The sequence below is a fragment of the Vigna umbellata genome, chromosome 5 (genome assembly GCF_029865625.1).
Source record: "Vigna umbellata cultivar VRB3 chromosome 5, Vumbellata_1.0, whole genome shotgun sequence".
In the NCBI taxonomy this organism is placed as follows: Eukaryota; Viridiplantae; Streptophyta; class Magnoliopsida; order Fabales; family Fabaceae; genus Vigna; species Vigna umbellata.
The window spans coordinates 34975496-34999434 of NC_142169.1; the positions used below are offsets into that span (position 1 = coordinate 34975496).

The following is a 23939-nucleotide window of genomic DNA, read 5'->3' on the forward strand; positions in this document are numbered from 1 at the left end:
AACATATTAATGAGATGTAATAAATGGTATGTGAATTATATATTTGATTTTTAAATAAAATTAACTAACCTTTACACGTGTCTTTATCGATTATTATGATTATATATAGTATAGGAAAAATAATTCTAGTAGAAGTGCATGTAACGATGAGAGAAAATAAAAAAATAAATATAAAGATGCCGTGATGGATAGTATATATAGAGATAGCAGCACCTCCGTTTTCTCTAGCACCGATCTCTTTCTCCATTTATTGCTCTCTTTGATATATCACAACCTTGCTATATACATCTCTTATTTTGGTTATTCCTTTTTATATTATTGTTTAGGTAATATCTGTCATCAATGGAAGCCAATGCAGATTATACCCAAGATGCCACCGTTGATTTCCGTGGCCACCCTGCACTTTCATCCAAAACCGGCAAATGGAAGGCTTGTGCTTTTCTTGTTGGTCAGAATCAATTCCTTTTCTCAGATCTCCAATCAACTTTTCTTAATTCTTATTCATATTGGTTGCATTCTGCAGGCAGCATACATCTAAACTGTTTCTGTATATATATATATATATATAGTTACGTATAGCATGAATGAATGATGATATGGTATGATTAGTCTGATTTAATGGTGTTTGATTCAGGGTATGAAGCATTTGAAAGGATGGCCTTTTATGGAGTGGCTTCGAACTTGGTGAATTACCTTACAAGCCAACTTCATGAAGACACAGTTTCATCAGTGAGGAATGTGAATAACTGGTCAGGATCTGTGTGGATAACGCCAATTCTTGGAGCTTGCATAGCAGATTCTTACTTGGGTCGCTTCTGGACTTTCACTCTCTCATCTCTCATTTATGTCTTGGTAACTTCTTTTCTCTTTCTTTTAAAATACCAGCTTCTCTGTATTTTCTCCATCATCATCCACTTGCGTCAACATTCACCATATTTTATATTCCATACAAACCAAATACTGTGAAAAGGTTACAAACAATACCAACAGTGAAATTGTTATACTTTACTGTATATAATAAGTTTGTTGAATTTTGTTATAAATTTTGAAAGTTAATCAATCTAAATTAATTAACTCTTCTCTCTCTTATTTACTTTTAGCACCTTTTTTGTGAGTTTACCTCATCCACCAAATACTTCCAATTCTATTATTTGCACTTGTGGGGGCAATATATATGATTGTTAACTGTCATAGATAGGACAAGATAATTATTTGTGATTCAAAAATAGCCCCACCTATGAAGCCATATGTGGCCTCGTTTCTGTGGTTGATTTTTCAAGAAAAAACAATTTCCAATTCAAAATTTTATTTTATTTTATTTATGTTTTTCGTGTTCCAGTGTGAGATGTATATAATGAAGCATTACCTATATTTTGGGCAATATTCTCTCATTTTTATTCTTTTAAAGTTTAATTTTTAAAAGAGGAAAAAATAAGAGAGGCTTTATGTAAAATGTTACCCACAGAAGTAACTTTTTCAATATATATAGCATGGGTTTTCTGTATTTCAAATCAATATTTACGAGACCAGTAAATAATATATTCTTTATTGTTAATTAAGATTTATTAAAAATAGTAAAATCATATAAAACTCATTGAATATGCTACATTTTTCTATTTTTAGTAAATTTATATAATACTAAGTGTGACAATGATATTAGGATTTCCAAAATTCATTTCAAAGAATTAATGTGCACTGACAGTTTATAAAAATGGGATGAGAAATTATATTGGAAGGCTGAATTACCAAGTGATTGGTAATGAAAGAATATGCCCCTTGAGAAATTATTCTAAATGGTGATCACTTTGTTTTTTTACCTGAGTATGTTGTATCATTTCATGCAGATTTGCATGTACTGCAGGTTAAAAATTATACAACTCTGTGATATAGATGTGTGTATCTAGCAAAGCACTTGATGCACTTACAAGTTGCATTATTTGATGACAGGGTATGACACTTCTGACAGTAGCAGTGTCACTGAAGAGCTTGAGACCAACATGCAGCAATGGCATATGCAAGAAGGCTTCAACCTCACAGATTGCATTTTTCTACACAGCCCTTTACACAATGGCAATAGGGGCAGGGGGAACAAAACCCAACATCTCAACGTTAGGTGCTGACCAGTTTGATGACTTCAACCCGAATGAGAAAGAGCTAAAGGCCTCCTTCTTCAACTGGTGGATGTTCACCTCATTCTTGGGTGCTTTCATTGCCAGTTTAGGATTGGTATACATTCAAGAGAACTTGGGATGGGGACTTGGTTATGGTATTCCCACTGCTGGTCTCATCCTTTCATTGCTTATATTCTACATAGGCACACCAATTTATCGCCACAAAGTAAGGTCAACCAGTACTCCTGCTAGAGACCTCGTTCGTGTCCCCATTGCAGCATTCAGGAACAGAAAACTCCAACTTCCTACTGACCCCTCTCATCTCTATGAGCACAACCTCCAACATTATCTTAGCACTGGAAAACGCCAGTTCTATCACACTCCAGCACTCAGGTCTGCACATCATCAACTTTCGGTTAAAGAAACCAGACATACTATATTTCTCATTTTTCAATTCACTCATTACAACCTCTAAAATGCATATTGCTTGGTAGACACTCAAGGTTAGTCCATATCTTGAAACCGAAATAAATTAATAAAACAGAAACATGACAATATAATAAGTGACATGATAGGGTAAAAGGTGTCGTATCAGTGATTATAGTTTTGGAATGTGTAAGGACATAAGAGTGATGTGGAAGTAATGGTGCATCTGAAAGTAACTTTTCTTTAATCTCAGATATATTAGTATATAGAATGATAGATGGAAGATTAGATGACACATTTAAAGATTTGTTTTTTGTTTTTCCTAATAAACACCTTCTTAATTAAGAGAACTTCCAAAGTACTTCAACGTTTTTTCAAGTTCTTCGTGTGAAAGTATCGAGAAGAGTTGGATACATAATTGAGAAAATTTGGATCTGATAGATCTGATCTACGAGTCAATGTATATATAAAAGACCTGAGACTGTAAATCTCTCTTACTTAACACTTCATAAATATAATAATAAGATTGAAAAACAACATTTCCATTTACAAAAAGGTTTTATATACTATATATTTACGTAAATTTGAATGAGATAAGTTTCGAGAAAGTCAACACCCAATGAGAGAGACATAAAAAAATTTATAACATAATAGTAAAAATAAGTAAAGAGAAATTATAGGATTCGAAAAAGTTGAATTGAATGTTAACAAAACATTTCTCAGTTTTTATAGTATAAAATTAAATATAAGGAATGGATGTAGGGATAGAGTATAAAAAAACAAATTGACATCAAGATATCAAGAGGTTATATACAATCAGAGGATGGAACGTGTGATGAGAAAATAAACAAAGAGACTACAAAAAATATTTATGAGAAAATTAATGATCAAAAGAAATGAGGAAGGTGCAGAATAAGTGGGGAAATGTTTTAATAATTTAAATATTCAAATATGAAATTTGGTTGTATATGATTATTTATATTTTATAAAAGTGCTCTCATATGATTATTTAAATATTCTTTGAGGCCTTCTTTCATAGTCCCTATCTTTCAACCAAATTGTGATCACTGCTGCAGGTTACTACAAACAATAGCTATCACATATTGCATGAAAAACACGATATAGTCCCCATTTGAATTCTTGGTGCATAGAGAGACACATAGGACACATTCATCGCCAAAAGATTGGATCATGTTGGAACATTCCACTACCACATAAAATAAAGACAGTATTTTTTTACTTATACTAATTTTGTTAGAAACTGAAAACTTGTGTGCAGGTTTTTGGACAAGGCTGCTATTAAAGAAGACAGTGCTGGCTCTAAAAGGGTACCGCTGACAGTAACCCAAGTAGAAGGCTCTAAACTTATCTTTGGTATGGCCCTTATATGGCTGGTGACACTGATTCCAAGCACCATTTGGGCACAAATCAACACTCTTTTTGTGAAACAAGGAACCACTTTGGACAGAAACCTTGGACCTCATTTTAGAATACCCTCAGCCTCTCTTGGAAGCTTTGTGACACTTTCCATGCTTCTCTCAGTGCCAATGTACGATCGGATTTTTGTACCGTTTATGCGCCAGAAAACTGGTCATCCCAGAGGAATCACATTGCTTCAAAGGCTTGGGATTGGATTTTCAATCCAGATCATAGCCATTGCAATTGCTTATGCAGTAGAAGTTAGAAGAATGCATGTTATCAGTGCAAACCATGTAGCTGGACCTAAAGATATTGTCCCCATGAGTATATTTTGGCTGATGCCTCAGTATGTACTAATAGGGATAGCAGACGTGTTTAATGCCATTGGATTACTAGAATTCTTCTATGATCAATCCCCTGAAGACATGCAGAGCCTAGGAACGACATTCTTCACTAGTGGGATCGGTGTTGGGAACTTTCTGAACAGCTTTTTAGTGACAATGGTTGATAAAATATCAGGAAGGGGTGACAAAAAGAGCTGGATAGGGGACAACTTGAATGATTCTCACTTGGACTACTATTATGGGTTTTTGTTGGTCATGTCAAGTATCAATTTGGTGGTTTTTTTTTGGGTTTCAAGTAGGTACATTTATAAGAGGGAATCAATAAGGGTCAAAGAGAGCCTTTGTGTTCAAATGGAGGGGAACCCAACTTTGGACGCTTCTCTTAGTTTACAAGTGTGAAAACTACCTATTAGGGTTCTAGGCCACCACAAATAACCGATAGTGTGATATGAAGCTTAAATTTACTTCAGATTCTACGACAAACTGATCAATGATTCTATATTGAATTTAATTAGCTCCACCTTTAAGTGAAGTTGGAGCCAAATAAATTCAGATACACAAGTTTGTGTAGAATTTATGAACATATAAACTAATATCTTAGTATTTATCACACCATGTGTGCTATATTGTAAAATGTTTGTGATGTTAGTATTATCTTTTTCAGCTTTTGCTGATGGAATTTCAAGTGAAAATGCAATGTTTATCACTTTATATACCAACGAAATGTATCCATTACGCAGAACGCGTTGGATTACATTTTTTACAAATTCTGTTAATTTGGTGATGAAAATATTCATGTCCTTCACAATGATACGATCTAAACATAATACAGAGACACAACAATGAAGCATGTGTGTAGTTTAGCGTTGGAATCAGCTAACACGAGTATAGTGTGAGCAATCAAGGGGTTGCTTTGCTATTATTAACGTGGGAAAAGAAAATCGATTCTGCCTAGAACCATCTCAAAAACTAGACATCTGTAACTTGAACTTGGATGATATCATAACTTCACAGAGGTTTCCATGAAATTAAGTTGAAAAACTTTGTAGCTAGAAAAATATTTTGACAAAACTATACTTTCTTTTTAGCCTTATAATTCTAACCTTAAGATCCCTGAAAATTTATCAATTCAATACTATACAAAGCTAAACTAAGGACAATATAAATATTATTTTATGCTCTTCTTTATATGGAAAAAAACTACGGGTGAAATGTCCACACTAACTGTTTCGTAACAAAAATAGTCAGGACCCGTAACACAACAATGAACAGCATAACATTTTTACTAAAAGGTAAGAAATAACCACTCAGATCCATTGGTTAAACATAGCTGAAGCTGTGGGGTAAACTTTACTCCATAAGAGTTAGGTTCTTCCTAGAAAACTACTGATGAGTAAATAGAATTCATAATAATTCATAATTAAAGCTTGAGTTTCAGGTAAATGTGATAAAACCTCAACCTTAAAAAGCTATAGTCTAACTTGAAAAAAGGGGTCATGAAAAATTACACTACACCGCACATCTTTATGACAGCAACAAACAACCTTGATTACAAAACAACCAAATAAGCTTCAGCCGAGCTTCATTTATTTTCTTCTTTGTATTAGTACTGTGACTGAAATATACATTGTAGGCATGGGCATGATGAATAACCATAACCTTTGGAAACCATTACAAATTAAGTTTGAATTCACATGTTGGCGTGAAAACAAAAACCTATTTCTAACTAAAGTTTGATGTAATGACATCTCACAATTTAGCAGACATTCTCAACCAAAACCATATTTATTAGAGTATGAATATGAACATTTCAATTACCATGATAACTTTGTCATAACCGTAACTCATTCAAAACTTGAAAAGTCAATGAATCTTTTAAGGAGTACAATCCTGTTGCTGCAAGTAATGCTCATCTTGCCAAACAAAAACAATATCTTTGAGAGTTGGTCTTAAATCTTCCTTGACTATCTTCTGGAATTCTAATGCATCATCGCCGGATTTCATCTCAACCAAATGGAAAGATGGAGCAACTTCAAATATTTCAACATCAATGGAAAGCGGTTCTTTTCTACCTTCCTTGGATCTCTCCAATTTCAGCAGCCCTCCATCCTTCTTAATGATCACCATCCTCAAAATGCGAGCAATATCTTCCACTGTAGCCATGATAGATGAGGCAGAGCTCATGAATGTAAATTTGACATTTTCCTGTTCACCAATGTTAGCAAATAGGCCAGACAAGTCTAGCCCTGCAGACAGAGAAATTATGTCAAAAGCATTTAAATGTCCAGGCGCAACCAATTCTTGAACTGCCTCAACAGAAGCAGTGATTGTATTCTCGCACAAACCAAAAACTTGATCAGAATTAACTAAATCCACATTTGCAGACTCTCTTTTCACTTCACCGGAATTGGGTTTGAATCCTTTTCTGAACCACGAATTTTCCATAACTTTTGCCATGGATATCCTGGTATCTGGATTTGGGTCAAGGATTTTCCCTAACAATCTGCGCACTTCAATTGAAAACCAGTTTGGACATTTGTATTCCGCCCTGCTTATTTTCCTATACAGTGACATGAGATTTAAATCATAGAATGGCAAATGACCAGCCAAAAGAACAAATAAGATCACTCCACAAGACCATACATCAGATTTTGCTCCATTATAGCCCTTTCTACTTATAACCTCAGGCGCCACATATGCAGGAGTTCCACAAACTGTATGCAACATGTCGTCTTGACGATGCGATTCAACAAATGCACTCAACCCAAAATCTGCTACCTTCAAAATACCATTCTCATCCAAAAGCAAGTTCTCTGGCTTCAAATCCCTGTGATAAACCCCCTTGCTATGGCAAAAATCAACTGCACTGACCAATTGTTGAAAGTACTTCCTTGCCCTAGCCTCACTTAATCTACCTTTAGCCACCTTGTTAAAAAGTTCGCCCCCTTTGGCATATTCCATGATGAAGTAAATCTTGGTCTTGGTGGCCAAGACCTCAAACAGTTGCAAAACATTGGGGTGTTTAATCCGTCTCATGATAGATATCTCTCGCTTTGTTTGATCAACCAACCCAATTTTTAAAATTTTCTCCTTTTCAATCACCTTAACGGCAACACTCTCCCCGGTCTTGAGGTCCCTTGCATGGTAAACCTTTGCAAAGTTTCCTTGCCCTAATAGTTTCCCAAATTCATACTTCTGCATCAACACATTCCCTCTTTTCCCCATTCTCAAGCACAAACCCTCAGACACAAAAATAAGCACCCCGGTTTTCTAAGTGAGGAACCTTTATTTCTATCTATCTCTCTCCAATTTCTCTAACCTTGAAAAAAAAACCACCATCACCAATTCTAGGTTTCACCGGACTCCTTCAACCTCCTCGAGAAGCCACCAAAAAACGTGCGAAACGCAACCAAAAAATGGCTTCAGAGAAGATGCTCAATTCAAATGCTCTCCCTGAGAATGAGAAACAAAAAAAAACCATTAAAAAAAACACATATACAAAAGTTCCAACGCAAATATATACGAAGTAGAATTAAAATAGAATGCAATTCGATGAAACAATATAAGACATCACAAAAGTCAAAACATCATCATTCACAAGCCGTGGACTCAACCACTTAATCGTCTTCAACCAGACAAAAAAAACATAACCAAATGAACCTTGTCACTTTCCCTCGATCGATCAACCAAACAAAGCATAAGATAAAAAAAAGTTTAGAAAAATTGAGCTAAATTACGACATTATCAACCTAAGAAGATAGTAGAAAGGTTGTGAAAAATAGAGTAAGAGAAGAAGCATAAGAAGCATAATCATAATAAGAAGAAGATGTTACCGTTTGAAGGAAGATGGGACGTTAGAGAGGGAAAAAGCATAATGGTATTGGAATGAACAAATTAGCTTAGTATATATAAACCACTTTCTTCACTTTCCCTAAGTTGTCAAATACAATCCACATTCCTCGTCATATTTCACTGTCTTTTCCTCTTTCTCATTCAAATATGCCTACGTTATTTCCCTTTTCATATTTTTTATTATATTTTTTATTCAGTATTTAGACCAACTACATATTTAGATCAAAATTATTAATCACATTCAAATATCTTTGTATCAGTTAGTTCCTACTATTAATAATTTTCCAACATATTCTGATGTGTTATAAAACGCAATTCACCCAATCCTATTATTTTTCCAACCCTATTACCTAATCACTTTCTATATCACCTAAATTCTTAATATCACTATGTATTAATTCTGTTATTTTATTATTTGATTTCACTTTCTTCAAGTTTAATTCTGTATCGGTTTTATTATTTTTCTATATCAATCAAGTAATTCCATAACAGTAACTTCATAGAATAACTCTACCTACATAAATAAACCAAACCACATCTTCAGAAAAATAAAGTAAACAATAACAGATAACATGATTACTAACGAAAGAGAAATTTCTTTATCTTTAATTTTTTTAATCTAAGAATTAAAGTAAATCATCATCCGTTATAGCTATTAATTAAGTCAAAAGAAAATAATTGATTAATGTAAAAATATTCTTTCAGTAACTTCTTCTTGTTTCTTACTAATCTATACAAATAAATCATTTGAAAAAAAAACGCAAAAGTAATCAAAACCTGAATTGTTGTCCAATCAAAACTCTTTCTGCTTCCTCACGGCCTTCAGAAAATCCAGAAAAAGTCCACCAATTTCTTAACTTTTACTAATGTGTTGTGTTTTCAAGCACAGCCTAGATAACATAAGCAAAAACATACACAACAACTATGTCAGGAAAAACATAATCTTTTCAATTGTAAGCCTCTGTTTGGCAACAGAGGGGAAGAGTAACAAATACAAACTACCCCAAACAGTTTTTAGGATTATATCTGTATTTGTTTCTGCTATGATACGATATTTATATATAAAAACGTACACTTGAGACTTTATTATGAATGCAAAATTTCAGTGTCTGATCTAAGGTGTCATTAATATGGTTGAGTTGTTTTCTTTGGTTTTGAATTTTCGGTGCAGTTTAAGGTAAAATGGGACCAGTGCTTACATGTATCTGATCTGGATTTGGTGCCTTATCAGTTATCACTTTATTTGATTTATGGTATCATATTACGTTGTATAAGTTATTACATAACTTAAAGTCCACGTATGTGTGTATTTCTCTTCAATGTTGGTAGCTTAATTCTTTCACTTGTTTGCTTTTAGCACCCTTTTCAATTAACAAAAACGCCAATCCAACAAGTTTGCACTCGTGAAAAAAGTGCATCAACCTACCCAATCTTCATTAATATAAGATATCTGTTGATAGACAACATGAGTTATTACATTTTTTTTAACATTTTTCTAAATTGTTTCGAATTGTGACTTGCAAAACAGATATATCTTACTATCATGTATCTAACACAGTGCAAATGTCACGATCAAAATTATTAAATTTAAGAGTTTATGTAAACTCGTGATAGTTGAATAAACTCGACTCATAAACTCGTGATAGTTGAATAAACTCGACTCATAAACTCGTAAGAGTTTACTTCAGATGAAAAAAATTATATAAATAATATTTGAATTAAAATAAATTTACAAAATTATATAACTTTAAATAAATAAAATTTATAATTATATTGTTCATAAAAAAAATATTGTAAAACACAAATACATAAATTATTGTCATTAATTTTGATGCATTTCATTAAATATATAACTTTCAAGTTCGCAGAAAACGAGTTTACTTTCGAATTAACTCAGAAGTGATGTCTGAAAACGTAAACTCATAAAAGTTTACGAGTTAACTCGAAAGTTTGATAACCATAACCACGATTATATCTTCTGATAAATAAATTTTTATTAGTGCAAATCAATTAATAATGAACATATATAATAAATAATGAATTTACCAATAAAAAAATCTTGTCAATGTTGAGGTATTTTTCAATTAATATATTTCACTTTAAAAAAAAACTTTTAAAAAATGTGATCAATATTGACAAATTAGACATTATTATTATTTCATTAAAAAGGTGTTCTCGAACCATAATTACATTATCTAAGATCCATGATATCTATGTAGGTGTTTTTTGTCCAATCTATATATAAGACATTTCATGTGTACATGTAATAAACTAAGTCTCATTGTATACATATCATATGCATTGGTTTAGATAAAGTATTTACAAGTTTCACTCATGGGAAACCTTTACGTTAGCTCATATGTCCATCATGTTTGGAAATAAATCAATTTTCTCATAATAAAATTGTGTTTTCGAAAGCTTTTCGATTACGAACCTAGGTTTTTTTTTATTATTTTTTTTATTTTTAATAGAGACTTTAAAGCTCTCAAATGCAATCCTAGCTTTTTACGCTCATGATAGAGATCAGGGCCTTGTTTGAATTTAGTTTCCAAAAGGTATTTTAAGTTTTTAAAACTAAAAAAATATATATAAAAAAAACATTATTAGATCATTTTTTCTTTACATAAATTTTGAAAATTATTTCTAGCATTGAAATGCTAAACCTAAGAAACCATATAATGGAATTATTTTGGTGCAATTGATTTGTGTTGATATTTCATGTATAATTTAACTTATAAAAATAAAACTTTTCTTAATGGCAAATTTGCTTTCATTTTCAAAATCTATACTGAAGGTTGGAAAACAAATTTAAAAAAAAAAACGATATATTTCAAACAATCTCCCAAGAAGGTGCTAACATCAGCACTTTAGCACTCCCACATGAGGTTTATTTTCAGCTGGTTATCAGGGTTTTTCAATATATTTATTAATGAAGTTCATCTTTTAGATAGTTAATGGAATCTTGCAATGTATTAAAGGTGCTTTTGAATTTTTGGTATGAATTAAATTAGTCAGCATCAGCAATTTAAGCCAGAGACTTTTACCTTAAAAATGAACCACTAAAATTAAAATGTGAGCATCTTTACCTCAATCTCATAATGGAACAACCGAGTCTGATACAACACAACGTATTCCTACCCAAGATCACGTTCATGTTCTTGACGTACTCTGGGTTTTTCAAGCATTTTATAGCTCACTTATATTCTATTAACTTATCAAATACCAGAGACAATTGCATCAGCAAGACATCAACATTACCAAAGATGAAAGGCTATTGATTCCTACATCCATCAAAATTTTCATCCACCCCATCCAGAAGCTTTCCCGGAAATTCTTTTCGGCAATAGAAGGGGAAGATTGCTTCCCAAAAAAAAAATCCAAAATTGTTTATTATATTCCAGTTTATTATATTCCGGAAAATAATTTTCAGAAGTGATAGGATGTGGAAAGAAATATGATGGGGTGCAGGAAGTAATAGCCAAGATCTAATCTTCTCATTATTTGTGGCGTTCAAGATTTACACTGTTAAATTCAATTAAAGAAACCAAGCCCAAATTCCCTCAGGGCCCCATACACCAATGTGAGGCTTAATACGTGACTTAGTTTGCACCACAGATTTTTCTTCCTACACTGTATCAGACTTCCTAAAATTTTGATCTGAAATAGGAGTGGGATGAATGTACAAGGGAAAACAATTTCCGATCTAGTGTGTTCTGAAAGCAAAACTTTTAAACAACGATCAAATACTTTAAGAAGATCCAGTGCTTTTAAAGTAAAACAATTTAATGGATTAACTGATCAATTTTATTTATTTAAATATCATTTGGTTCGTGTTGGAAGTCTCACGTATAGTAGATATGAGGTCAAAATATAATATATAAGTAAGGTGTAAATCTCACCTTACAAGCCGATTTTGTGAAGATGAGTTTGCATCTCACTTATATATTATATTTTGACCTTATCTCTAGTCGATATGAGACTTTCAACAGTTTGTGTTGATCTAACTCTATAAAGTATTAAGCAATGTACATACATTATTGTTCATGTCCCTGGCTTCTATTCATAATTAGATGACAGATTAACCAAGGGACTTTCTTTCAATTAGAAAATGCGGGATATGTAATTATTCTGAAAAAGTTCACTAGAGAATCAAAATCAAACAGACACGCTGAAGAGAAACAAAAAAATAATAATTAATCATAGTTGGCTGGTTAGTATCGGAGTGATTTAGCAACCTCAAAAAAATGTGCAACATTCTCCTCAGGCGTACCTACTTTAATTCCATGACCAAGATTCAAGATATGTTTCCCTCTACCTGCTTTTTTCACAGTATCATTTATCCTATCAGTGATGAACTCTTTGGAACCAAAAAGAACACCAGGGTCCACATTTCCTTGGACAGCTATATTTGGTCCCAGTCGCCTCCTACCATCAGCCATATCAACTGTCCAATCCAAGCTAATTACATCCACTCCTGTCAAGGCTAGTCTTTCAAGCAAGCCCCCAGATCCACTAGCATACAGGATCAAAGGGAGATTTGGATGGCTTTTCTTCACAGCATCGATAATCTGCTTCAAGTAAGGCAAACTGAATTCTTCAAAATCCACTGGACTAAGTTCTGTTGCCCATGAATCAAAGATCTGAACAGCTTGAGCTCCATTATCAGCTTGGTATTGAATGTATCTTGCCATTGATGTTGTAAACTTTTGCAGTAAAGAGTGCAGGATCTGTGGAGAAATCACTGTTTTATAGTGAAACGAGATAACGAAATAGTGCAAATTTCATTATCGACTAATTACCCTCTTAGCTAGTATTAAGAATTGATTTTTAATCGTAACGAACAAAATTCATTTTGGAAATCTACACACAAAATAGAGTTGAAGAAAAACCTAAACAAATAAGGTAACATGAACCGTAGTAATTTCTTCCATTTCAACCAGAACTAATTTTCTAACTAATCACCAACTTAAGGATTTGTTAATTATCTGGATTGATCAGTATATTTCAGGATACAAAATGCTGAAAAAAACGGATTTAAAACATAAGAATGTGAGTGAGTTTCCATGGGCAACAACTAAAGTGAGCTTGAATGATAATGGAAGATGGCTGAAGATTACCTTGGACTCAGAGAAAGCCAATCTTTTTATTTTTGAAAAGTTTTTAGATGAACCACCTTCAACCACATATGATGCCAGAGTGAACGGTGCCCCAACAAAACCAAGAACTGCAGCTGTATCATTCACCTGCAATCAACAGTTCTGCATTCAATGATATAGGAAACGTTGGAGGATAATACACCAATAGGACACACAATAATGATAAAGAAACAATAACAAGATATTTGGGTCTCCATGAAGCTCCGTTATTTACTAATACATAAAAAAACTTTATAATGCAAACGGAAAATGAAGATTAACCCAGTATATTAATACCACCAGCATGGTAGACAGTTCAATAAAATATATAATTTTGAAATTCAATATTATATGTTCCCCCTAGTACCACATGACGTATGCCTAATCACCTTTCTCCATCATTTCATGTTATTACAGCCCCCAACCAATTAACATCCTTAAAATACAGAGAAATCCCTTTTAATCACAAAATATACAGAATTTCCTGTCTTATGGTATTGGACAAAACATGCATACTTCAGGTATAAAAAGGAAGTGGGGGTGTAAAACGAACAAAAGCAGAAATGCAACGGAACATAGCACCAGTCAGACCTCTTTCCTCAATATTGTCAGTGCTTCACCAACGTATGGAACTGATTCTTCAGGAACAAACTCTCTCACTTGATTGACCTGGGCATCTGTGTGAATAGGATCAAATATAACAGGACCCTTACCCTTCACAATATCAAAGGGTATATTCATTCCAGAAAGTGGGGTAAGAATGTCTGAGAATAAAATCACCTGTCACAGAATCAGTGCCCCGCAAATTATTAATGGCAACAAAATCATAATCAATGCATAAAAAATGTCATAACAGATATATTAATGAGTGCCAGAGTTTATCTTACTCCATCAGGCTTGAAAACATGCCATGGTTGCAGGGAAATTTCCACCACAAGATCGACATTTTCAGATCTTTCACGGAATGAAGGATATTTCTCACAGATGGTTTGGTAACTCTGCTTGATAAAAATTGGCAAATTAGATTCATTTTTTGTAAAGAAGACATGCTCACCAAACTCAATTCATGAAGAACAAGAACCCAACTAGTTTTAGATTTAGTGGCATTTAAATCACGATAGTTGTTGGACTTAAATTTACAATTGAAGCATATAACCATGGATCATAAACAATTCAAACAAATTCTTGGGCTAAGGCCATCATAAAAAAAGTCCAGAAATTTTCTGAAATAGAGATAAACTTTGGAAAATGTAAAAACTCCGCTAGCTATGTTTAGTTTCAGAGGTGGTGTGTAACTTAAAAAATGAAGAGTTAACTAAAACACACCCTTCTACACCTGCTTGTTTGGATATGAGAAGAAAAAATAAATCAGCTTCTGGTAACCTTAAGTTAGTTTAAACAAAAGTTAGTTTGTACAAATTTTCTCTAAGTCAACATAACACCACTGCACATGCAATTTCACAATATACAGAAATTTATGACACCAAATACCAAACTAGGATGCCCTAAATCTTAGATTAAGTTTTACGTAAGCCATAAATCACAAATAGCTGCATGAACCTGCCTTCATGTACCTCCCTGCTTGCCTCATGAGCCAAACCGGTGGTCTTTCAACCTCTACCCCACGAACTGCATTAAGCAAAAGCGGTTCAGCAGCAGCTGTAGATTTTGGTTCGGCAACGGTTCCTGCACAAGATTTCCAGAACTCAAACAAAATTCATTAATCAGAAAGAATGAGTTTGTAGCTTTGACCAGAAATGACGACTACATTTTCGCAAGGAATTGAAAAAGTAGGTTCATAGCAAAATAGAAGGAATGAAAATTGTCAACTACGAGTTCAGGGCTATTAAATTCTAACTAAAAAGAAATCGGCAGTATTCAATTTGGGGGCAAAAGTCAAAGGACAACGATGTGTTATCTGGGTCTTGGTGGAGAGCTGAAAATGTCGAGAAGAACACTTAAATTGCACAATAATGCCCAGAAAATGAAAACCCTAATAAGTGGATGCTAATAAAATAATACCTTGGAGGGTGCAGGAAATTGGGGTGGTTGATTTGGAGGGAAAAACACAAGTTGGTTTTCTGGGTATGAAAGAAGTGAAGGCGGTGTTGACACACAACATTTTTGAATTGAATTGCAGAGTGAAGTGGAGCTGAAAAGTTGTGTCAGAGAAATTGAAGTTTGAAGGATGTGATATGGTTTGGGAAGAATGGTAAGATAAGAAAATGAATGAGATGAGCAACGGACAGTTGATTCACCAATTGCAATCCCCAATTTGTTGCGCTTTTGCCATGTCACCAAATTCACCATGGAATTTTCTGACAGTACACAACCTCTGCTTCCACCTATGCTATCAACTTCTTTGCAATAAAATGTAAATAAACACATACAATTACCTAACAAAATAGAAAGCAAAAAGAAAAAAAGAGGATAAATTCTAATTTTTGTTTTCCTTTAATTTTATAATAGGCGTTTTTGTATTAGAAAAAAAAATGTAACTTTTAGTTTAATTTTTAATTTGCAAATTTTTATTTGTTGTATACTTTAATTAATCACTTTAATCCTTAAGTTGGATAATAATTAAAAGTAAATGTATATAAAATTAAATATTACACTGAAATCAAAGATTTTGTAAAATCTGAAAACTTCAATTGCAAAATAATGGAGAAATAAAAATTATACATCGTATATTAAAGGGGCAAATATAAAAATAGAGTATGCTAATTGGTGTTCAATGAATCAATAAATATAATTTTTTTATTAAAGTTTAGGACTTTTGAGTTGGAGATTAATTGAAAATCACATGAGAGCACTTTTATAAATAAAATATCTTTAATTTTCTTAATAAATATCTAAGTAATTTTTAGACCTAAGTATAAGTAAAATATATAATTTTACATTGATTAAGGATGTCTATATTAAAATATACAAGGAAAAAGACACATAGATCATATAATATAGGAGTATTCTATTAGTGGTTTCGAGTTTGAGTTATACTTATCTATTTGCATTAAATACTTGAAACAAAGATTGGTACAAGGATAATATCCTATAAGGATATTAATGGTGCATAAAACATGAGTTAAAAATTCATGAAAAAATTTGAACCATTATTAAATATGAAATTAGCTTCTTTTTATTTATAGAAATTAGATACATCTCAAGAAGATTACTACAACTCGTACACTCTTTACATGAAATTAGCTTAATGTCGTCTTTTTTCTCTGTTTTTGAAGTAAAAAAAAATATACAAGTGATAGTTTTTAACTTCATATTGTTCATTATATTTTGAATTGCTTTCAGTTCTATTTTTTTAAATTAACTAAATTTAGTTTCGCCTGTTGTTAATACGAAAAACCATCAAATCGTTATTTTTATAAAGTATTCAGGTAGGATAAATTTGGAACTTTGGTTTATATCAAGAAACAACAAAATGGAAGTTGTCTTCATCATTATCTTTCTAACAATGTTTTTTAACTAGGATTTGATGTGGCTAATCCAAATTATTTAAGTGTCAAAGTGTCTAATTTCTTGTTAACTGAATCCCCTCTTATTCTTAGGCTGAGGAAATTGTGACCAATTGTTCTTGATTCCTATGATTGTCCACTTCCTATGATTTTCACACCAAAAGATAAGGCCAATAAGTGAAAACAAAAAAGAAATTGAAATAAAACATAGGGATGAAATCAGATCGAACTGATTGCAATTTTATTGGATATAAAAAAATTACGAGTTCATAACTATTTAATTACAAGGAAATTTAGCAAATGGAGGAAAATGTATTAAAAAATGGTGTCTATTGTAAGTTTCCTTTTGGGAGGAGTTTTCTCTATGATCTGCTTCTGCAGATCCATAAATGAAGAACCCTTGTTGGCAAATAGTCTTCGCAAGTTGATCACAGAAAGTTCACTGAAGTTAGCAACGGTAAGATCAGCCTGACCCAAATCATACCTACAGGTTTTCAACATCAATCAGTTTCTAAATTTCACATGAATAATTTCATCAGAAAATTTAAATTACTGAAGACTATAACTGATTGAAAATTACTCTCAGTTCAATGAAGCGAAGTATGATGCATTAATGTCATCATCCCTCGCAGGATGACACAAAATCAAATACCAAGTTGAAGTTCTACTAACTTCCATGTACTTGTGTACATGAGAAGTGGTGTTTGCACATGAAAACCACTAAATTGGAAATGTGCATTTCTTAAACGTTTCATCAAATCTTATTTTCGTACCCACGTCTTATGTTATTATATGCATAAATGTGAATTACTCACGCAGGATGAGCTCCAATTAATGCTACAGCCATCATTGTACAGTTGTGCGCCGCAGTTACTCCTCTAGGATCATCTTCAAAAACCACACATTTGGAAGGTTTACGATCCAACTGCAAGGCATAGGCAAACAGGTCAAAAGCTAGCATAATATTGTAATAAGAATGAGAATTTTATGAAAGACTTACAGGATATTAGCCGGGGAACTTAAACAATCCTAAATATAATAGCAATGCTACATATACACACTCCCAAATATATTTCCACTTTGGACCTTTAGCGTTTATTGTGAGCAATATCTGGGTCCACACGATTAGCAACGATGATTCCAGAATTTTTCATGTTCTACTAAGATGATTTCAGGATCTTAATGTAAAAAAAAAAGAATATAATAGACAAGATATCACCCCACAAAAATTACAGCAGAGGCACTATAGGTTTCAACCTTTTAAAACTAAAATACCACTCAGCCTACATCTTTGAAGAAAATCAATGGAATTTGGATTCAAATCATTGGTTATCCTGTCTCTGCATCTTTACCCTATGTAATATCCCTCAACTTCAAAATACAGAAAAAAACTCAACTTTACATAGAAGGAATATAACTCCAGTTTCATGTCCATGTTTTGCCATACATAGTAGATTTCACAAGTTTCTGGTATTTACATATTAGCAGAGATGGAGATGGAAACTTGCCTGAGTGTAATTATACATGTAGTAAATGTTAAAAAACCAAAGTCTATATAGTAATAGAATAGTAATAGTTTCAAGGCAGAATCATTTCATCAAAATTGAATGCTATGGATAATCTGTACCTTGACAGCAGCAGAAAGAAATCTATGAGCTATTGACTCCATTCCATCCTCCTCTGTCACAATTGCCTGCAAATAAAATGAGGCAATCAGCAAGGGGAAAAGTTTTAATCATGTCTGAGTTATTCATAATATTACATACTATATCTACTACATAAAATAGGTTAAAATATAGCCATAAATGGCCAAGTTATCAAATTGGGGTTCCCCACAAAAATGAAGGGGAAAGTCCTTTTGTATCCCTAATTCCCTTTGAGAGAAAAGTTAGCACAACACTATGATCGGGGGAACAGTCACGTAAGCTCCACTACGTAGAAGTGAAGGAACAATATGGATTGCAACCAACATGGATTTTACCCAATAATAGTGTCTTAATAGCATTTGTCCTCCCTGTAATGGATCTAGAGCATGAATTGCAGCAAAAACAAAATGCTTGTTTTCTTAACCAAAGAACGTGAACAGTTTTTTTCTAAATCTATTGACGGTGAGTCAAACTGCAGTCGAAACCAACACCCCAACTAAACAAGCTACATAGTATTTATAATTGTCCATGGTATCCTGAGAGATATAAGACCTGGCAGTCTTCCCATACAACCCTATTTCAAGCAAAATTAGTTATACATACTGCTGCCTTTTTTCAATTGGAGAAACATGGCAAAATTTGATTTCTTGTAAAGTTTTCTTAAAACCAACCTGGAAATACTTGCTGAGGCCCATTCGCTCCAAAACCTCTAACATATTTCTTCTATCAAGGCTTGAAACCACAGCACAGGGGATACGAGCTGTATAAACTGCTTCCAACCAGTCTTCGAGGCCATCTATTGGTTTTGCAAGCTGAACAAAGTTACAAGCAAGAAATGCCAGGTTTTAGCCCGCAGAACCCTCGGCAAAAGCCATTACACTAAATCAAGGCAACTTACTCTGAGAAGATTATCATAATATATCTGAGAAAACCTCAACTTTAGCCTATTCAGCTCATTTTCTGCATTATCTGATAGAAAAAACTGCAAATGAAGAGAGGATAATCAGCAAAGAAAAATGTTCAGAACAAAGTTTTATACTTTTAATGATGATGCTATCTCTAAAGAAAGCATACCTTCATAATTGAAAGCCTGTGTAAACCAACAAACCAAAAGAAAAAGGCAAACTAACCTTATGCAACACATAATCAGCACCTGTATAAAACAGTAATTTGTGCATATCACCTTCTTCTGGAATATCCTTTCCTGCATATGATAATCACAGTTATCAATATCAGACAATAGCATGCAGAAGTCAATCCAGAAAACGGTATGGTGGGATAGTCCATAGCAGGATGACCATTATTGTGAGTTTTTTAGGTTTAATTACTCATTACCAGCACAATCTTTACATTTTAGCCATACACCTAGAAACTACTCATTTTAGTCCTTACACATGCACTTTCTAGTCCAACACATGTACTTTTTAATCTATTTTAGTCCATGTAATTCTAAACGACAGGGACTAAAACCAATTAAAAACTAATTCAAAAAGAATAAATGAGTTATTTCAAGTATAGGGACTAAAGCATAAAGATTGTGTAGGTAAAAGGACCAAGTGAATATTTATATGTATATAAATACTCAGAATTCATGACATATTCATAATTAAAAATAAAAAGTCATAGGTCTCTAAAGCAAAACATACATGTAACAGCAAAATAAGTAAAACAAAATTCAAAAGACAGTCATATTTCAACTACAAGACATATTAAACATTTAATGAAAAGTGAATATAAGTATTGTACAAAGAAAACAACGGATAAGGTTGAGTGTGCTAAACTGGTGCAGAGAAGGTACTATATGTTGCCTCCAAAAAAGTCCCTATGAACAGAGACATTAGGGTCCTTTTATAGAGCTACTTCTGGGGTTTTAATTTTGAAAGCCAAAATGTATAGATGTAATAATAGTGACAATGATAAAGAAGACTTGGACACAGAATATGATTATTAATTCCTATCTAGGAAACTTGTAGTTGACTCAATGTTTAAATTGAGAAAATTTTATCATTTCTTTGTCTATGTCCTCTCTCTTTCTCTCTCTCTCTCTCTATATATATATATATATATCTATCTTTGTGTATGTATGTAGTATATATTAAATAAACCATAAAAAAATTTAAAAAAAACAACTATCATATACACTATATTGCTATAGCCTTTTTGCGGTTGGATGCTACAGGCTGATATATGAGATTCAAAACAGTGGAACTGTTGGTGAAGAGTAATAAAATAGGTCAAGGAAAGAAACAAGAATGCCGAGGACTAAGTCATATTTCAACTACAAGGCATCTTAAATATTTAATAAAAAGTGAACATGGGTCTTGCATAAAGAAAACAACAGAGAAGGTTGAGGGTACAATGCTGCAAACAGAGAAAACAATGGATAGTGAGCACCACCGGAGACACTGTTGGAGAAGAATGGGAGTTCTTTCGCAAAAGAGATCAAGGTTAGGGGCGTTGGTTGCCCTGTTGGTGTAACAGAAGCATGGAAACTATAGCTAATTTTGGTTTTATTTAATTCTTAAAAAGGGTGTCAAAAATAATGGCTGCCAGGGAACGTTATGCCACTACCGTTTTTCAAAAAGTTTTGCAACAATCTGCCAAACTTACCATTACCATCTACCAATAATGAAGAGGAGACATTATTATAAACAACAATTCATGAGTTGATAATGTAAAATTCGAATTTAAAAGATATTCCTTTTCTTGCTACTAATTTGTGTTCCCAAATAGACATATATCAACTGAATATCTAAACTTAAAGAAAGGAATGATTATTTATCATAGTTTTGTTATGAGTTGCCCCATTCTTTAATGGAGAACCTGTCCTTTTGTTTCTATTTTATACCTTCCATCTAAAAGACCATGCATCTTTGAAGATTATCCCATCTAAAGCCCCAAAGTAATGAGGTATAACAATTAACATACCTTCTTCAAAGGCCAGCTGCTCCCATGCCTTCCTTTTTACAGCTCGTGTACCAGCCTGAAATGAAGTGCATGCATTTATCAGGGAATCGATTTAAATGAACTGGTTGCATGATATTAAGTGAGTGTAAGGTCCTGCACTATTTTTCCCAAAACTTGGTCATAGCAGTCATTCCCACATGCAATTACCAACCAGAACATTAGTAAATACATATATCTTCAGCATAATTACAATAAATTTCATAAACTAACTAGCATTATTTAACACTTTAAAACATGAAAAGAAGACAACGTTCTGGAATCGTTTATTCTAACCCAAAAAGGAGAAGAAAAGAAAAAATTATAATAAAACATACAAATTTGAGTTAAAAGTACTTACCACCACATTGTCCCAAGAGAAAATTAGACCATAAGCTTCATCAGGCTTCATTGCATAGCGTATGCGGTGAAGAAAGCCATCTTGCAATTTCTCATTCAAATAGTCCTATTTTCAAATAGAATTGTCAACCCTCAGTCATAAATTAACTATACTAGCACACATAAGAACAAAGAGGCAATGAAGTAAATTCTGAAGAAAAAAATTCCTTACCACATCAACTTTTAATGGTCCATCTGCCCTAAAAGTCTCAAAGCCTTCCCCATATTCAGCTCCAATAGCCTGGAAGGAAACAATGAATTAGAAGAGTTACAATCACTTTAGATTGATAAACTCACTGTTCCAACAAAATTCTGTACTATAGACAGGAAATGAAAAGTGTAAAGATAAAAGACCTGCCCTATGAAAACAAACGTAAAAAGTAGTTAGTAAACAATAACCTTTTTCATAACAAACATGTTTTGGTAACAATTTAAGTACTCATTGGATAAAATCATACAGAACAAGAGCTTATGGATAGTGAGTACTTAGGCACGTAAGTAAACATCAAGGGCATATTGAATACATGCTTATCATATAAGCAACTATGCTTAAGTTGTTAGAACTGTCGCAGAGGAAATTGGGTTAAATTGTTTTTATATAAGCTGTACGATATTTTCTAAGTCATTAGAGCGCTTATTGAAATATGATAAACATTTTACAGACAGATCATAAGCTATTTTAACAAGCTCTTTCACACTCTTGCACAAGTGTTTATGTCATAATATAAGACCAATTAAGTTGCACGTATGCTCTTTCACATAAACCCTTATAACAATACTCTGGTCAAATAAGAGCTCATTCATACGCTTTACAAATAACCTAAATAAACTCCTTTTTAACTTCTGCGCGAAACCTAATAAATTAAGTTTACAAGAACGGAAAACCACTTTCAGAGGCCGAAATAAACTCCTCTTAAACACTTTTTAACCGGTGCCCGAAGTGCTAGGCAGACGTAAAAGAAAAACCCTGAATCTCGATTAGGTGTAGAACATTGGGAGACAAAAATGGATAAGATGAATTTTGAACACTTGAGAATTAATAGGAAAATGAGTAGAATCGATACCTCTTCCACAAAAAGCTTATTGGGTGTGAATTGCAACCCATTCACAGAGCCAAATTTATCAGACTTAGAACTGCAACGAGCAATTAGCCGATTCTTAACCAAACCCGAACGCTTTAAATTCTGAAAATTACACAAGAAAAATAAAAATCCACAAACGAAATAAAATTAAACATGTACGTGAATATACGTAGGTATATATATATATATATATATATATAGAGAGAGAGAGAGAGAGAGAGAGAGAGGGAGAGGAAATCGCATACTGGGAGTGGGGGAGGAAAAACAGAGGGTTGAAGGCGATAAGGGTGTGTGGGAGGAATTGCATGAGTAGAAGTCATGGAATTTGCGAAAGTGGTGAAGTCCATGGTTTTGGGATAAACGAGAGCAACGTTAATGTTACGGAAGCAGAAGAGAGGGGAAGAAGATGACGACGATGATGTTTTGTTTCAGTCTTTATTTCATTTGTGTCTGTTCCCAATCCAAATCTTAATGTTTTAAATTCTGATCCTAAGCCACCTTCCGCCTCTCGATTTTGCACCACCCTCCTTGATTTTCCTTTGCTTCCTGCTTTTCTACTCACGTGACATCTCACGTGCTCCCACTTATTCACGGGATAAGGAAGCGACTATTTTCATTGCTATCATAACCCAATTGCTTTAATATTATTTATTTTTCTATTATTCCTTTTTATATATTTTATTTCTGAGTTAAATATATATTTAGTCCATCAAGTCTCGCGTTTTTGGATTTCGTCCATCTTTAAAAGTGTTGTTCATTTTCATCTTCTTCATTAGAAAAGTTGAATTTTTAACCTTTAAAAAACAACGGCGTTAAATTTTAGCTGAGGTGACTAACTGTGTCTCGCATCATTTTTCTTTTTTTTTTCTCAAACGTGTCAATCCTTCGTTCTTACATCTTCAGGCCGTGAGACTTTTCTCGTCTCTCTTATTCATCTCCATCATCCTCTTCAATGTCGTCAACGAAGCCATCACTAGCACCACGATGACCTTCCTCCCCACCACTTCTTGCACTCTTCCTCTCCCACGTCGTTTAGGCAGTGGTAATCTTTCCTTTCTTCCTAGATGTCGCCTCCATGCTTGATTCAAAATCACAACGTTAGTCAAAATCTTAAA

General features: G+C 33.2%; 4 protein-coding genes across 4 annotated transcripts; 1 reads left to right on the top strand and 3 right to left on the bottom strand.

Annotated features, from left to right (window-relative positions):
* Positions 1 to 149: 149 nt before the first annotated feature.
* On the top strand, positions 150 to 4979 carry LOC124823320 (Major facilitator superfamily protein). Its single transcript, XM_047295509.2, has 4 exons — positions 150 to 448; positions 635 to 852; positions 1948 to 2504; positions 3817 to 4979. The coding sequence occupies exons 1-4, from the start codon at positions 343 to 345 to the stop codon at positions 4697 to 4699; spliced, it is 1764 nt and encodes a 587-aa protein (XP_047151465.1). The 5' UTR covers positions 150 to 342; the 3' UTR covers positions 4700 to 4979.
* An 870-nt stretch (positions 4980 to 5849) lies between these two features.
* Positions 5850 to 8341, bottom strand: LOC124823319 (CBL-interacting protein kinase 2-like). Its single transcript, XM_047295508.2, has 2 exons — positions 8134 to 8341; positions 5850 to 7753 (listed from the first exon to the last, which is right to left on the bottom strand). The coding sequence occupies exon 2, from the start codon at positions 7523 to 7525 to the stop codon at positions 6176 to 6178; it is 1350 nt and encodes a 449-aa protein (XP_047151464.1). The 5' UTR covers positions 7526 to 7753; positions 8134 to 8341; the 3' UTR covers positions 5850 to 6175.
* A 3980-nt stretch (positions 8342 to 12321) lies between these two features.
* HEME2 (Uroporphyrinogen decarboxylase) lies at positions 12322 to 15528 on the bottom strand. Its single transcript, XM_088115295.1, has 6 exons — positions 15310 to 15528; positions 14852 to 14973; positions 14175 to 14285; positions 13879 to 14067; positions 13270 to 13395; positions 12322 to 12879 (listed from the first exon to the last, which is right to left on the bottom strand). Exons 1-6 carry the CDS (start codon positions 15407 to 15409, stop codon positions 12364 to 12366), a joined length of 1164 nt encoding a protein of 387 aa, XP_087971421.1. The 5' UTR covers positions 15410 to 15528; the 3' UTR covers positions 12322 to 12363.
* Positions 15529 to 16962: 1434 nt separating this feature from the next.
* On the bottom strand, positions 16963 to 23287 carry LOC124843454 (Haloacid dehalogenase-like hydrolase (HAD) superfamily protein). The gene is made up of 11 exons (XM_088115296.1): positions 23070 to 23287; positions 22807 to 22926; positions 21915 to 21983; positions 21705 to 21809; positions 21329 to 21383; positions 19531 to 19604; positions 19299 to 19382; positions 19072 to 19212; positions 18382 to 18447; positions 17570 to 17679; positions 16963 to 17238 (listed from the first exon to the last, which is right to left on the bottom strand). The coding sequence occupies exons 1-11, from the start codon at positions 23169 to 23171 to the stop codon at positions 17070 to 17072; spliced, it is 1095 nt and encodes a 364-aa protein (XP_087971422.1). The 5' UTR covers positions 23172 to 23287; the 3' UTR covers positions 16963 to 17069.
* Between the last annotated feature and the right edge of the window lie 652 nt (positions 23288 to 23939).